Source organism: Fistularia commersonii, chromosome 16 (genome assembly GCF_037954325.1).
Source record: "Fistularia commersonii isolate RoL2024-O1a breed Wild chromosome 16, RoL_Fcom_v1.0, whole genome shotgun sequence".
Lineage (NCBI taxonomy): Eukaryota > Metazoa > Chordata > Actinopteri > Syngnathiformes > Fistulariidae > Fistularia > Fistularia commersonii.
In genome coordinates, this window is record NC_141299.1 from 7,689,519 (window position 1) to 7,705,153 (window position 15,635).

Consider the following 15,635-nt stretch of genomic DNA (forward strand, 5'->3'; position numbering starts at 1 on the left):
CGACTGTGATTATAGGGATCTGACATATATGTTGGAGAGCCATTTGCATTTTTAAGCATCTTACCACTTGGGTACGTGTTCGGTGGTAGGGCTGAATTATGGGTAAACCCAAAGGTGTCACCCACTCCACTGTGTGGCCAGCCTTGGAGATGAGCCTGGCGCTTTCTGTCAGCCAATCCTGCATAAGAAATATGCAAGTTAAGGTGAAGTGAGAGTAAATGCAACACTGAGCAGTTTTGTTAGAAAAATAGTTAAATCACTATTATTACATACATGGGCAGTGTTCCAGCTAAGCTGCGTGTATGCACAACCCTGCTGCACAACAGTGCTCCAGGGTTCTCCGCACACAACAAATATATGCTGCACACAAAATAAAATCCAAGCTAAACTCTAAACAAAATAAATATGTTTATATTACAGTTCAGCTTTGTTGTGTGCGGAAAACGTTGGAGCAGTGCGCGATTGCGCAAATGCGCAGCTTAGAGGGAACAGTGCACATGGGTCTTCGATTGAAAAAAATGCATTTTTCTCCATTTGTCACATTCAGTTGTACATACAGCACATGAGAAATTTGACTGCCACATTTAACCCATCATGGATGAACCATAAGCAGATGGTAGCCTCACAGTGCAAGGGGGGCAGTTAAGGTTTCAGTGTCCTGCTCAACAACCCTTCAACAGGCTAGGAGGCGCGTGGGAATCGAACCGGGAATGTTTGGTTCCAACAACTCCAGGAAGCAGCTTCGCCTAATGTTGCTCCCTTGCTACAATCACTAGTGTTCTTATCTCTGTCTTTTTCCATGAGCCATCAAATTAAGATAGCTTAAAAGCAAATAGACAGGAGTGTGGGATGAACAAGCTTGATAGTTCTACAGATGGACTGAGACAGGCAGGGGGAGAATAAGTAGGAGAAAGATAATGGTTGCATAGATTGACAAGGACAGATGGTATGGTTGTAGAAATATTTGAGAAATGCGTAAAGAGCAAAAGATAGGAATGACAAGCTATCTCACTCACACTTGATGTTGATGCAACAAGCGAGTGGTTTTGACCTATTTCAGTGCAGCAGGTACACGATGTGCACAAATATGCAAAAACAGAATTATTGGGTCGGAACCAAGAATTAATGGGAAATTTCTCGTCCAAGACTGGGCTGTTTTCACATATTCTCCGACGGACAAACATCAGGAGAGGTAGTGGTTCTAGCTTAGCAGACTTCCCTCTGCTTGTGAAGACAAAGTACAATCCCCTGCCAGGTGCAATTCTTAAATCTATTAATAGAGTCTACTTGATGAATGGGTGCTGCCAAAAGAATGATCCTGAAGTCGACTAGTCATCATTACGGATAAAGTATATTCTTCTTAAGGCAATAAGTCATACATCTAGTTTACTCTTTGAATAGCTTATCATATGCAGTATGTAAGTATTTAAATCTGAATTTAAGTAGCTGTCTCAAGTATATTACCAATTTCTTTTTCTGGTTCTCTGATGTTTTAAAACATTTGCCTTTTTATTCAAGTGGATATGAAGCAGTAACCTCTACAGTCAACAACCATAGCTGTCAAAGGTCTAAAAATGCAGAAGTACCATTAATTCAAAGAAACCTTGCTCTAAAGTCTAGTATTTTAACATTGTGGCTATAGTATTTTCATGTAAAGGATATGACCCCTCAGTATACATTTGTACATGTCTTGAGTATAATAACCTCACCTGGATTTCTCTGGTCCCTGTAAACATTTCTTTTAAGCCACTAAACACCAGACGCACCAGGTAATGAGATGCATCCCACACATGCTCCTGAAAATAAAACACATATGCGGGTGTACAAAAGCTGTTAACACAGCAATAACATTTCACATTTCACAACTCCATATCTGTCACTTTGTGACATAAAATTATTAGAGAATACAAATTTAGTGTGCAGATATGTGGAATAATACGACTGTTTTAGTCACAATATTACTCCGATGGAGGTTCCTTTGGCCATTAAACAAATCTGATATACATGTATTAATACATATGCAGAAAACAACAGCAACAAATGAGGCCAACAGCAGAAAAGTCCTTATACATTATACATCTGCATCTGGGCTTTGTGTGTGTGTGTTAAGTGACCCACATAGAAGAGACCCTGTGCTAAAATACCAGTCTGACATATCATGCTGATATGAGGCTAAATATAATATGGTGTGCTGTGTGAGGGATCCCCCCACCGACCTAGCCGTAATAACTCCCTTTCTCTCTACTGTACCTTGGGGAACTCATCAATCTCCTTCAGTCTTTTCTCTATCTGAAGTCGTCCCCCGTAGCGTGTGACCCCATATACCACAGTCATCACAGTCTGCTTGACCACCTTTCTGCTGATGAAGCCCTCCAGGACCTGGGCAATTTTCAGACCCTTCTCTGCATCCTGTGCTCGAAACTGCTCCACCTGAGACACAGGTAACAGATTGACTGCTACGTAAGAGTTCCACTCAGATTTGCATGCAAAGCAATCTGTTTTTTTCAAGAGGCTTTATCTAGCTTGTTATCAATAAAGAGTTGATTGTGTGTACAGACAATTGTTTAAGCAATAATTACCTAAAGGTAATTAGGTAACAGGTCTAAACACAGTGTCTAACGCTGTATTTAAAAAAGGGTTTTGAAGCTATTTATGATTTCAGCTATAGAGCTTCAAGGCTGTAGAACTATGGATGCAAAAAGGAGAGACACTGACATACATATAAGCGACAGCAGACACGTCTGAATAGTACCCTGAGGAAAAAGAAAGCACTACATTTTTGTACAAGGGAAGTCAATGCTGTTAAGAAAAAAAAGAAATTCTAAAATAAATTAAAACCTGTTGAGGATAATAGAAGATAGCAAAATACCAGGTGAAGCCCTGATGAAATATTGCCTTATAACAGAGCATTAGCAAGTTGTAGCGTCTGTGTTCATCTACGTCTCCTTAATGCCATGATGACAGCTGATATACGCACTCACTTTACGTGTACAATTTTACAGACACCAGTGACAACTTTAAGGTTTTGGATGACTGATTCAAATTAATTTATTTGCATTTTCCCCTCAGTAACTGGCCAATCAAGGCATAGACACTCCTTTCTGCATATTTGTTAATGCAAGCATTTCAAATGGACAATGCATTTTATAATGCATATTTTTACACAAAATAGTTTACATTTGTTTGTAGGTAATTAAAATTCTACTTATGTATACTTGCTTTGAGTTTCTTTGGAGACAGGACTCTACTCCTGCTGCATATTTAGACAATAAAAAACGTAGTATCCAAAGAAATGAAGACATTTTCAATGGACTATTTCAAGTTCCCCTATGCTATGCATAAATGCCTATGCTATGCATAAATGCATAGCATAGGGAGAATGTAAGTATCAAGCTACATGCAGCATTTAAGCTTAAATTAATTTAATCTAATTTTAATGATTAACAGTGATTATGGTGATTTTTTTTCCTTCCTCCTCCTCCAAGTTGTGAATGGATTCTTCAGTTAATATAGATTTCCAAAACAGTGGCATGTAGACCCTTTGGATTCCCAAGTCATTCAGTCAGTGCAATATTAGCCATTCAAACAGATGCTTTTTCTGATTGATAGACATAGATAAGATAAATATAATATATCATGTTTATGATATTATAAATGTGATGCAATAAATTACAAATATTTCACAATTGAAGTAATGAACTTTTATGTATTTTAAATTCTGCATTTCTTCTTCTGTGTCTTAGACTTGTCAAAATCAGCTGTTTGACCTTCAAGCATGCCCCTGGCATTGGGCTCATTTGCAAATTCACTGATCTGAATACCCCAGGGGCATGTTTTAGCATTTGTATGGGCAGAGTTAGCTGCTAAACAAAATTAAACACCACTGTTGACTTTACAGTCAACTACAATTCAGTTATGCTGTACAACAACTGACTTTATGTAGTTTAACAACAGTAAATATAACAGCAAGCCGAAAAGCAGCTCACAGTTTCTGACCTGTTGTGCAACTCCACTGTAGACATCCTGGGGCACATCGCAGGGCATGAGGTTGACTGATTTGGCACCAATAACATCTCTGCCTAGAGCAGCATAGTGCTGAAGACCATTACAGGAGCCATCCTGGAGGAGAGCAGGACATGAGGGTAAAGAATGATTAAAGGAGTGATATGGAGAGGGGTAAAGAACGGCGACGGAGGAAATTGAACTACTGAAATCAACACGAATGAAGATGAGAGGGACAAGACAAGGATTAATGGATGCTTTTGAAGAATATAAATGCGAAGCACAAAATTACATAAAGGGTTAAGACAAGAATAAAAATGAGGATGAAGAAAAAGATTAAATGTGAGCAACAACATAAAAGCCCAAAACGCAACGAAAAAAAATTATGCAGTCAAAGTTATTGGTCCTAGTTTATAACATATCCTATATCGCACATGTTCATCTCCCTTTCATTGATATGAGAAGTTCTTTTGAAATATGGATCTGCCAAGGGCGGATGCCCGAAGTCGAGGGGGCAACACCAAACGGACTACCAAACCGTGCAGGGAAGGCTGCGCGCCGTTGGGTACCCGTAACCTGCTTGTGGCCCTCCCCCTCTGGGGGGCAGTGGCCAGCGAGCCCGGTGGTTCAGTGTCTCTCACACGGCTCCGGCCAACAACCCCCTTTTCCGGGGGTCGGGGGCACCCTAGTGGGGTGGAGAGCCCGGAGGACTTAAAATTAGCCCAATTTGCCCATTCCAATATTTTACTATATTATTACTGCTCTGTGAGCTCCCAGTTCTTCCATGCACCTACATTGAAAAAAAACACGATAGAGGGAGCAACAGTAAACACCCGCATTGGGCACAGAAAAAAGGACAATGCGTCACCGAAAACCGAAAAAGACATTGATTAGGTCAGGCACAGAGAGTAGAAGATGGCTGATTGCAAAGCATGTGGATGCAGTGAAAACTGGTTGTGAAGTCAGTCCAAAGCAGTTGAAACTCGGCACTTTGGATGAAAATTGCAGATGGATTGCAAAAACCGAATGATTATATGGAAGTGAATACCTGGGCTGTCCACTTAGATCAGCTGATCTCAGATAATTTAACAAGGTAGAGTGGTTTCAGCATCTGTCTAATAAATGTGTTGAAAGTGACTTTGACTGCCTGTAGAGGGCTACAGTATATGAAATATGATGCCTGTGTAAAATGTCAACATTGTGTATTTTATGATCCATGGTGTCTTATAGAATATGTGCTCTTTAGTTCAATGTATAGCTAACAGCAAAAAAATAGTATACTTGTTCATGAAATAATATTGTTCACTTAAGGACAGAGTTCTTCTATCCATTATTTATTTTATATTCATCGTACCCGATGCATTAAGCGTATCCTTTTATATGTGATAAAATGGGACAATTTTTACCACTTACAAAACAATATAAAACTTACCGAAATCACATTACCAAAAATACTAATTGTTGCACTCTGTCTCTCACTTTATGTTGATTGCCTTGGTGAGTATTAAAATGAAATAATTCATGCTTACTTCAAATTATAGATTTCTAAATTCTCAAAGAATGGCATGTCGGAAGTTCAAGTAAAAGCCACCTTTAAAACATATTCATTACAAAGTGTATATAAAGCCAGTACTTTGAGGCCACCAACTGTTTTTGCTATAGTTTGTTGTAAATTAATTTGCATTGGAGAGTGCACTGGTAAGCTATGGCCTCTTCTTTTAGGCACAGGGTTATGGGACTAAAATGATAATAAGCGTATAGCAATGTCTTAGACTGTTAACCCTGATGTGCCCATTAAACCAAACCACTATAAAAACATGTATAAATGGAAAGCCTACATTTACAAGGCCATAAGATAGAAATGTGATTTTTTTTTCAGATTAGTGAATTCCTTAGCAGAAGATGTTCAAGGACAAGACAAAACAAGTTAACTTCTGACACAAAATCAACAGTATCTCATTGAACGTGACTTTTTTAAGTACCTGATGAACAGGAAAATGTGAAATGAACTTTGTTGGATCAGGAGATCTCACAGCATTGGCTATCTCCATGCAGCAGGCGAGAGCCTGCCACGGCTCATCTGCATTCATCCACCATTTCTTTCCCTGAAACAAACACAGCATATGGTAAATTATCCTGCATGCACAAGAGCCACGGGCTTTGTTTTTGACAGATTTTCAAAAAATAGCTGAATAGTGATCAAATGGAAAGTTCATCTATTTAGACAAAGGGCTTATGCTACAGTCAGCATAAAGAAGCAAATAAAACTGGACTTTGTGACTGTATTTCTGAAATATCTAAATTTGTACAGTATTTGTAAAGTAAATGCAAAATCTGATGCTATGACCACATATTAAATTATTCAAAAATGACAATAAAAGTTAGACTGACATTGAAGGGGTTGTCAGCCGAGTCTATTATGTCTTCCATTAGAGTGTTGGCATACTCCAGCCGTCCCTGCAGGGAGCTCCTCTTCTTCAATCCTGTCAGATTGACCAAGTGTATCTTTAGCCAGTCCAGACCCTTTGGACCAAGGATCTTCCCCTCAGCAAACAAAAGGATTGCTCGAGTCACATCACTTCCCAAGTGATTAAAGTATGGAGGGCAGGGGTATGTACGTCCTCGGAAATCCATGTTGTGAGGGAACCAGAAGATTTCATCCCTAATGTTGTTGGCGATGGAAAGTTTATAAAGTGCATCCATACGCAGGCTGTGCATTTCATTACATTTCTTTTTTGCTTTGATCACCTCCCTTTTCATGTGGGCTTTCTCACTAGCTGTGTAAGACGGATCTTGGGGGTTAAAGTGGGGTATTTTAGGGGCCTCTGACAAGGGGGGAGGTATATCTAGTTTATCACTACCTCGGTCATTGAAGATAGAGATAATAATATCCAGTAATGGTTTGTTGATCCTCCAAGCACAGTTACCTAACTGATTGAGTGAGTCCAAGACTGCATGGAGGTTCACGCTTTGCTCCAACAAAACTTCATGTTGGCCTGCCCCATCCATTGAGCGCATCAGCTTGGTAGGTGTCAGTAGGTAAGCTCCAAATTTCACAGAAGTCCAAGGTAAAGGAGGGCACAGCATCGGCATCACATAGGAGTCAAAGGTTAACTTGGTCTCCATCGCGTCCTGCTGCATCTGGGTCAGGATCGGGTGAGGCTTGATAAAGCCAACCTGAAGCATAAAACACAGTTCAAACCTGTCAGATTGATGACATCCATTGATCTAAGCCAGTGTGTTTTCTATAAATCTAGTCTCTAACAATACTCAAACTTAACCAATGAAAAGGTATAGATGTCTCAAGAGTAGTTCCATATACCAATTTTTGAAAGGTTTTAGACCTGGGAAAAAAGGATTGTGAGTTGTAAATGGTGGGGCCCAAGGTCTTTCATCAATCAACTCCATGTTTTTGGACAAAAGCAAATTGTTCTGTTCCGTCCCTGTTCTCTTTAGACTTGTAAGACCTGTTAAAGCAACTGCAGACCTTAGAGTAACATTGACATAAGTTATATGGCTGGACCACCAACGAATCGGGGTAATTATTTATGTAATGTACTGGACGACAACCAATCAGACCAATTCAATACACACTGGGTTAGAAACATGTGGAAAGACTACCCTCCTGCTTCATTACACAAGAAGTCCAGAAAAGACATTGCTTGGTTAAAGCTTTATATGCTTTTTCGTATTTAGTTTTTATTCTTTCCAGGTAACTTGATCTGTATTAGCCAGTTTTATATTGAAGAAAAATGTTGATCTGACTCTTTACTCAATGTTTTTTGCTCCTTTCTTTTCAGTGAAGATATACTCTCCTGTTCCCTCATCATACTGCAGCTCCAATTTTACATCTCCAGAGGACACAACTGTTGTTCTAGTTACTTGGGTGAACGCTTAAAAAACCTGCAGACTGGTTTAACCATTTCAATTTAGGCAAACAATAATAACATGAATCCATAAAAAAAAAATCTAACCTTATACAAGTAGTTATAATCAAGCTCTTATTTGTCAATTTCTGTCACTTCTGATGTCAAATCTTTCTAGTCAATCATCTTGGCCGCTAGATAAGAGTTTTACATACAATAATTTGCTGGTCTTGGCATTAAACAGTTTAAAAAACATATGCATGCTAATGACAAGACAGGATACATTCAGCACAAAGTCGAGGAAATGAGCACTAGATTGAAAAAGGTCTGAACAGAATGAATTAAAACTGTCTATGAGTGACTTGAGCTGATAATATAATGTAATGTATCTTATCAATATGGATTTTGTGTCCCTAAACCCCCAAGTTTGAACAGTCCATTATTCAACTGTACAAACTTTACCCATATTTCTGAAGGGACATTCGAAAATCTATTCTCCACCACATGTTACTGATCTATCAGTATTACCCTCAGCATAAGGTGTTATGAGTTATGTCAAAGAGTATTTTGCTCTTTTTAAACAGTTTCTCTTGCCAGAGAACACAAGTCCCTTAACACGGTCGCTTGACCCTGCAGGATCCCTTGGCAGTAAATCAGCAGGCCAATTAAAGGGGCACTAAAAGGGATTAGCCTGGAACGTGTTCATCTATCTCAACTGCTCCTCCTGCCAATTCACACAGGGGGGAAAATGGTTTTATAATTCCCACTCTTTGGAGCTTTATACCGGATAGGAGGGTGCTCAGATGTGGAAGGTGACACAGTGTCTTTTCAAACTGAAGGTCAAGTATTTTAAGACATTTTATTATCATATTAATATCACATGTTTTATTTACACTATTCTTATTTTGAAATTAAGGCAAACATCAGCTAAACATCCACTTGGACTGTCGTAGGTAACCTATAAATCTTACTAATTGACTATAAATATATAAAATGACAAGGTTGTAAAGTTGAAAACATCCACTATACCTGCCGGGTGCTACGAAACGTGTACATGTGGTAAAGGATAGGAATGCGTTTCCTATTATGGGCTGGGTTCAAGATATCGCTGTTAATTTTGAGGCTCTTAACCATCAGATCCACCATATAAGTGCCCAGTTCCAGAGTTACTATGTATGGCCAGTTAGCTTCGCAGCCCTGCAGCGTGGGTCCTGAAGAATGCTTGGTCTCCAGCAAACACCACTGCTCCCTGGGCAGGACATCGTAGACCTAGATTTGGAATCGAGAGAGAATTAGAAACTGCCTTCTTGCCATGTCAGAAAGCATACAAAACAACCAGAATTAAAAATAAAGAAAGACAAATAATTCAACAGACAATAATTTTAATTTTGCATGTTCCCCTCGTGTCTGGGTGGGTTTCCTCTGGGTTCTCCTTCCACAGTCCAAAAAGAGACAGGAGGAAAAAATTGGCGAAATGTGTTAGAGAGTGAAAAAAGAAAGAAAAAAAAAAACGCAGCAACAACAACAAAACATTTTTCACAACACAAATGAGGAGATCTTATCCAGCAGGAAATGGTTTTGTTGATATCCTTCATTTATACCTGTCAAACATAATGCTTCTTGCCTATCTATCAATAAAGACATTCGCTAATGTTGCAAACTTGAACTGAAATCCTTAACAATCAAGTGCTGAGCTAATTTTGAGTTTAGAATAACCTTTACCCAAAGTGAGAGGAATAATGTGAGAGTAAAAACTGCCAGGTTATGTTTGATGTAATGAAGAACACTTAAAAACACAGTGTTAGACTTAATTACAGGAACAAGGCTGAATACAAATGATCCAACACAAACACAACACAAACACCTCAATTAACTTGTAGTATAACTAACAACACTGTTGCAGTGAGCTCCAGCTCATTATAGTTTTGATGATATTGGTGTTTTTCTCCCTGGAGTAACTTCTACATGAAAGCACAGGTGAAATACTTGTCAGTGATACTGTTAGCATAAGCCCACTCAGGAAAAAAATCTTTTGATGGAAAATAAACAGCATGTTAATGAGCCAAATGAAAAAAGGCCACAACATAATTTTCATTTGCTTATTAAGGGATTCATTCAAATTCAGCACTAGTTGAATAAAACAGTGATCATTTCATAAGCTTGTCTGTGAATTTCACCATGTTGTACTGATGTTCCAAAATCTGAACATGATGAATTTGTTAAACAGAGTTAAACAAATCATGCATAAACCATTGCAATTTCTATCTGAATGTTCCAAATAAGGAGGCGTTTTTGATTTTGACTGATTTTAACTCAAATTTGAAATAAAATGAATTGTAGAAGAATAAAAAAAGCCCTGCAGATGATTACAGATAATAGTATGGTGCGTAAGTAAAATTTCACTACTATGTAATATCTTAGATCTTGGATTCAAAAGTGTGATGTATTTTGTATTCATTATTGCATATATATTGTCTTCTCACGCAACTGGAGCAGCAGGGCTGAAGTTAAATGTCTATTAGTTACACTTCTGGTGGTATGGTGGTGTCTGCTTGGGAGAGCGTTACACCTTTTACTGTTAAGAGTAACGCAATCAAACACTACTTTCTGATGTATAAAAATAACAGTGTATGTCTATATTTTTTAGAAATCTTGGTTTGTATTCAGACAAACAGATAAAAAAAATAAAAAACACACAACATTTCTATTTTTGCTGTGACAAAGTATCATTTTTTTGAGCCAAATATATATTACCCACATTATTACTCAATAAGAAATATTGCTTATGAAACATAAACCTGTGATAAGCAAGATGAGTTCGCTACCTTGGTATCCATTCCAAGCAGGTCTGTGTAAGCATTAAAGATGTTGCCCAGCTTCTCCACCATCTGATTTTGATGTTTCTGTCGGACGGAGTATTTCGTATAGACCCTGTTACCCAGATCTCTGGCCAAAATCTTCAGTGACTCTCCACTGGGTGGCATATTGGCAATACTCTGGACATAAAAAGGGGCATTGTTAAGAAAGGTCGAGAGATACCAATATTTGTGACAACCATTGTCAGAAAATATGTTTGAGCCTTTTGTAGGATCTGGTTGGATTAATAAATACAGTCAGTAATTGTTTGTTTTTTCTGGTAAACAGAATTCCCTTTCTTAATGTGAGCTTTTTCAAATGTGGTGTTATCGGTCTGTTTGTCTTACACAATAGCAAGGCCAAGAGAGCAAAGAAGGAACAACAGCATTCTTTTAATATTTCATCAACATTAAGCAGTTGTCAAGCAGATAAACTGAGTGGGAGGTAGGTCTTGTGGGATTGTATTACCTGAATCATGATGTCAACATACTCGCTATCCTCTAGCAGACAGAGGTAAGGATAAAGGTTAAGCCTATAGTCCTTGGTGTTTGTGGTAGCCAGGATCATCTTGTTGTCCCTCAAGGCTTGGAGGAGGACCTTCTGCCATTGAGCCCGCTGCTCTGCCAGCAGCTCCCTCTAAAATAAACCAACTAGAAGTCAGCAAGAATCCTCCAGCTGAGGGAGGAATCCAAAGGACTCACTCTGCAGAAGATATGGTTTATCCTATAATGCATGAAAAACTGGAACGGCACTCTAAACTGGGAAGCTGTGAGTGGGGTACCACTGGAGACCACACTGTACAGTATTACCAAGACTGTATAGTCATGTTTTCAGTTCAAACAAAATGGTATTTCATTCTCAGAAAGGAGACTACAAATTGTAGATTATCAAATTAAATATCCATTCATCTGACTAACATCACAAATCTTAACTGTATGAATAAAGATAAAAAAATGGGAATTGGGAAGCCACATGTCTGAAGACGAATCGGGAAGATATGGTCATCTATCTTATCCTTCATTTAAAGAATTGAAGCTAGAAAAACCGCTGACCTTGTTAAAAAGTTTTTAAAGCCTATTATTCTAATATTCTATAAAACCTTGTTAAAAGGTTTTATAGAATATTAAAAGACAAGTTCTTTACAGCCAATATGCTTGGCAAGGATACATAGTGCACTTTTCATTTAGTGATTAGGAAATCTTGCCCCAGACAATTTTGGAAAAAGAAACAGGCATATTTACCATTATAAAAGCAAATTAGGTAGACAATGTAGGACTGATCTTGAGGAAAATAAAGGTAGTATCCACTAAAAGAAGTACATAATAATGGAAGAGATCTGCTCTCTTTCTCTTCTACTCTGATGATAGTTGTTGATGTGGGGTGCAAATGTTACTTTAAGACTGCAGGTTGGTACAATATCAGCTTGACAAAACATTTAAAATAGATTTAATATCATTTCTATTCATACTATCTTAACATACAACAAGAACAAACATACAAATTTGAACATGTCCAATAATTTTTAGGGAACAGGGATAAAGTATTATGGATGTGTGTGCTTAATATTTATTTGTCATTCATTTCTAGGTTAGTGGTTGCTCTGTACTTATAAAGTTTTCAATTGAAGAAAAGATACAATTTGAATTGTGGATTGGGAGGTGACTCTGCATTTCCTCCAGAGTCCTCCATTACAATATATTATTATTCAGCTTTGCCTGCCTGTAAATGCTTCCAGTCCACCAGGGACTCTCAGCCGGCTCATTTCCCACATAGCCCATCTGTAGAGGCAGGCAAGACAGACCAGACTGTAAATGCCAGAGTTAGAAAGGAGGCACGCGACAGGAATATGATGTCTCCTCCTTTTACCTGTCAGCTTTGACGCATATCAATTTAAATATTTCTTATATTGAGAAGAAATCTTGAGTGGAAGGGCACAATGGGTACTCGCAGAATGATGATAATAATAATCAAATGTTATATAGATGAAAAATGTGTGCCACTAAAACTAAAAAGCTAAACTCTTATAAAAAATGTGTTACGCATCTAAACAATCAGTGTATTTTGTTGACTAAGTATTGGAATCTGCAGTTTAAAGGGACAGCTTTGTAGAATGTATAATAGATATTCCTTTTGTCAAAATAGCATATTATGTGTGCCATAACCTTCCAAGACTCAGTGAGGTTTATGGTTATGGTCTTTTTTCTTCAAAAATTATTTAATAATGATCTTAGTCAGTCTCAATTAATTGCATATGTTTACAGGTTAATTTATTTTAATCTATCCTATTGCTTATAATATTGCCACACATACATTCTCTTCCTTATATTTTGCATTTTTTGTTATTCTGTGTCATGAACACTGAGTCTAGCGGTTCTTCTTGTCCAAAGCATTTCATTGCAGTTTTGACCGTCACACATGATAAATAAACAGGTCTGAAATCTAAAATCCGTCGGAGTCTGTGCCCTAGCTTCAGCAGTTCCTTCCAAACATTAGTAAGAGTTAATTTCTCCTGAACTGCGAGGAATAAAATCATTCATCCATCACTAGGTTTCACTTTACTATGCTACAGAAAAAAGCTGGGACATAAATAAAGAATAAATGAACAGAATATCTATCATTCTGAATAAGCCAATACAATTTTGAAAATATTAAGTATTATGTAACAGTTCATCTTCTTTTCTTTCCGTGACGTTTAGGGAAGAAAAATATTCAGATGAAGAAAGAAAACAATTCAGTTTGCTTACCATTTTGGCCATTTGTTCAGTGATGGGTTTAGCAGCCTCCACAGAGTCGATAGTTATCGTACAGGCCTGCTCCATGCTGAGCTGACGTTTGAAACGATCCCGAAGATCCTCCTGAGTAAAGTTCAGCTTCGGATAATGGTGGTCGACCCTCTAAAAGACAAACGCATACAGAGAAACAAACAGGCATTAACAGCCAACCTTAATTTAACCATTTTATTGTTAGAAGTTGTTGTAGAAGAGAAATACATAAACTTTAATCTCACAAATGCATGTGAAACAGAGTCAATTATTTTCAGCCAAATAATTTTGCTAGGCGCTCTATCAAACTAAAATAACCATCTTTGGCAGCCCTCTATTTTGGAGAATTGGACTTTTGTCAAGATTTACCTGCACTTAGAAAGCAATAGCCTAAATGATGAGGTGAGGTGGAATCTATTTAAAAGAAAAAATAGAGGGCTGTAAATATTACAGTATTGAGACATGGTCTGCATTTAGAACAGATGAAAATTTCCTGGAACTTGGCACTGGAAAGCTCCACATTTCAGATCTGCTGAATTATTCACCAATAACATCAAACAGAAAAAAAAAATGTTCAAATAATATGTAGCTATATGCGTGGCCCTGTTTATGTGACTCCCACGGGCATTACTGCAACATGATGACAATTATCAAGATATGCAGGTAATGTAGTCATGGGGGTAAGTATTTACAGCAGAAAATGCTCAAAAATGTACCTCTCATGCCATATTCTGTGGTTGCGCATCCAGCGCATCCAAGGTGCATGTGCCTTCCCCACTTTTAAAAATATCACAATCTCTTTCATGCAAACTCCTGCCTAGCCAAGTCAAATCTTTTGACCTATTCATAATAATGATGATGATGATGATTATGACGATGATAACAATAACAGCAATAGCAGCAACAACAACAGCAGCAGCAGCAACAATAATCTTCATTTGCAGTAGTTGTAATAGTAGTGGTGGTGGTACTAAGCAAGCATTGGAAAATACAATAAAATAAAATAGACACTCATGAAGGTCACTGTTCATGTGGAAAATGCAGTAGTTATTTCTAAAACAAACAGCAGTTTGAACAGGCAACATTAAAATTCCATTTCATACAAACAAACAATATTCTAATTAAAATGTGCTTCTTCTACTAACACAGATTTGAAATACTCCTGGGGCCATCCAGCCAGCTCCACTATGTAGTAGATGAGTTATTTGGACAGCCATTCAATCATTACTCCATAACAATGCCAAAGGAGTCTCTCCTATTCAGATAATCAGTTAATCATCCTCGAGAATGAAACAATCCAGTGTGACCTGCATTTACATTTCAAGAACAGGCACAGTTTCAAAACCTTCATAAAAATACATGAGTTGCTGATTTCTCCTTTCTCAGCCACAGGCCAGCAATAAACCAAAAGACCTGAAATGTGCCACTCAGGCAGAACCAAAGACAATGAAGTGTAAAGATCTGCTAAAAAGGAAAACAATTCCACAAATACTGTAGCTGTTAATGAAATATGTGAGGATGAGGAGAAAAAGTGAGGTGCAAAAAGGAGGTAGAGATGAGGTGAGAGGCAAAGGAAACACGGGAGCCATTTTACAGGAGTTGGTTCACTATAAATAGGCTTGCTCTTGTCTGGCACTGAAAGGGTGACAGTCAAATCCTTCATGGCCAAGAAAGAGCCCCCTGACGGCTTCCCAGGCTCCCTGCTGCTTTGACATGTAAAAGAAAACAACTTTATCAAAATAACTATAAAAAATTATACATGACCAGTTCTGATATAAAGCCCTACTCAAGAGAAGACGTGTCTGTTTTAGGTACAATACCATTACAATGTGCCAAAACGTGTGTTCATTTATTCCCAAATGTAACAAAGAATTGTTTTCGTGAGGGGAGGATGGTAAATAGCGCTTGTCCTAAAAAATGCAAATGTATTCATTTCAGGGCTAAAGCCACCAAACAATTGTGTATTTTAAAACTATAGAGCTGAGCACATACTGAATATGTTTTGTTGTTTAAAAACAAGCAAAGACCCAGCCCCAGGAGGCTTCCACATGAGTGTCATGTGATCTCACAGGTGTCACTCCTTTGTCTGGCTTTACCTTGTCACATTCCAATCCATGCAATCCCCAAATGTTGCTCCTCTGTCCGTAAC

General features: G+C 38.0%; 1 protein-coding gene across 1 annotated transcript in view; it reads right to left on the reverse strand.

Moving 5' to 3' along the window:
• Positions 1 to 15,635, reverse strand: part of polrmt (polymerase (RNA) mitochondrial (DNA directed)) — a 46,308-nt gene that overhangs the window by 18,057 nt on the left and 12,616 nt on the right. Inside the window, exons 6-15 of the mRNA XM_086162295.1 lie at positions 13,469 to 13,618; positions 11,193 to 11,360; positions 10,694 to 10,864; positions 8,898 to 9,137; positions 6,394 to 7,179; positions 5,985 to 6,107; positions 3,997 to 4,119; positions 2,251 to 2,430; positions 1,710 to 1,796; positions 65 to 178 (exon numbers count right to left, since the gene is read on the reverse strand). Coding sequence (XP_086018421.1) covers positions 65 to 178; positions 1,710 to 1,796; positions 2,251 to 2,430; positions 3,997 to 4,119; positions 5,985 to 6,107; positions 6,394 to 7,179; positions 8,898 to 9,137; positions 10,694 to 10,864; positions 11,193 to 11,360; positions 13,469 to 13,618 — 2,142 coding nt within the window. The remainder of the gene's footprint in view (positions 1 to 64; positions 179 to 1,709; positions 1,797 to 2,250; positions 2,431 to 3,996; positions 4,120 to 5,984; positions 6,108 to 6,393; positions 7,180 to 8,897; positions 9,138 to 10,693; positions 10,865 to 11,192; positions 11,361 to 13,468; positions 13,619 to 15,635) is intronic.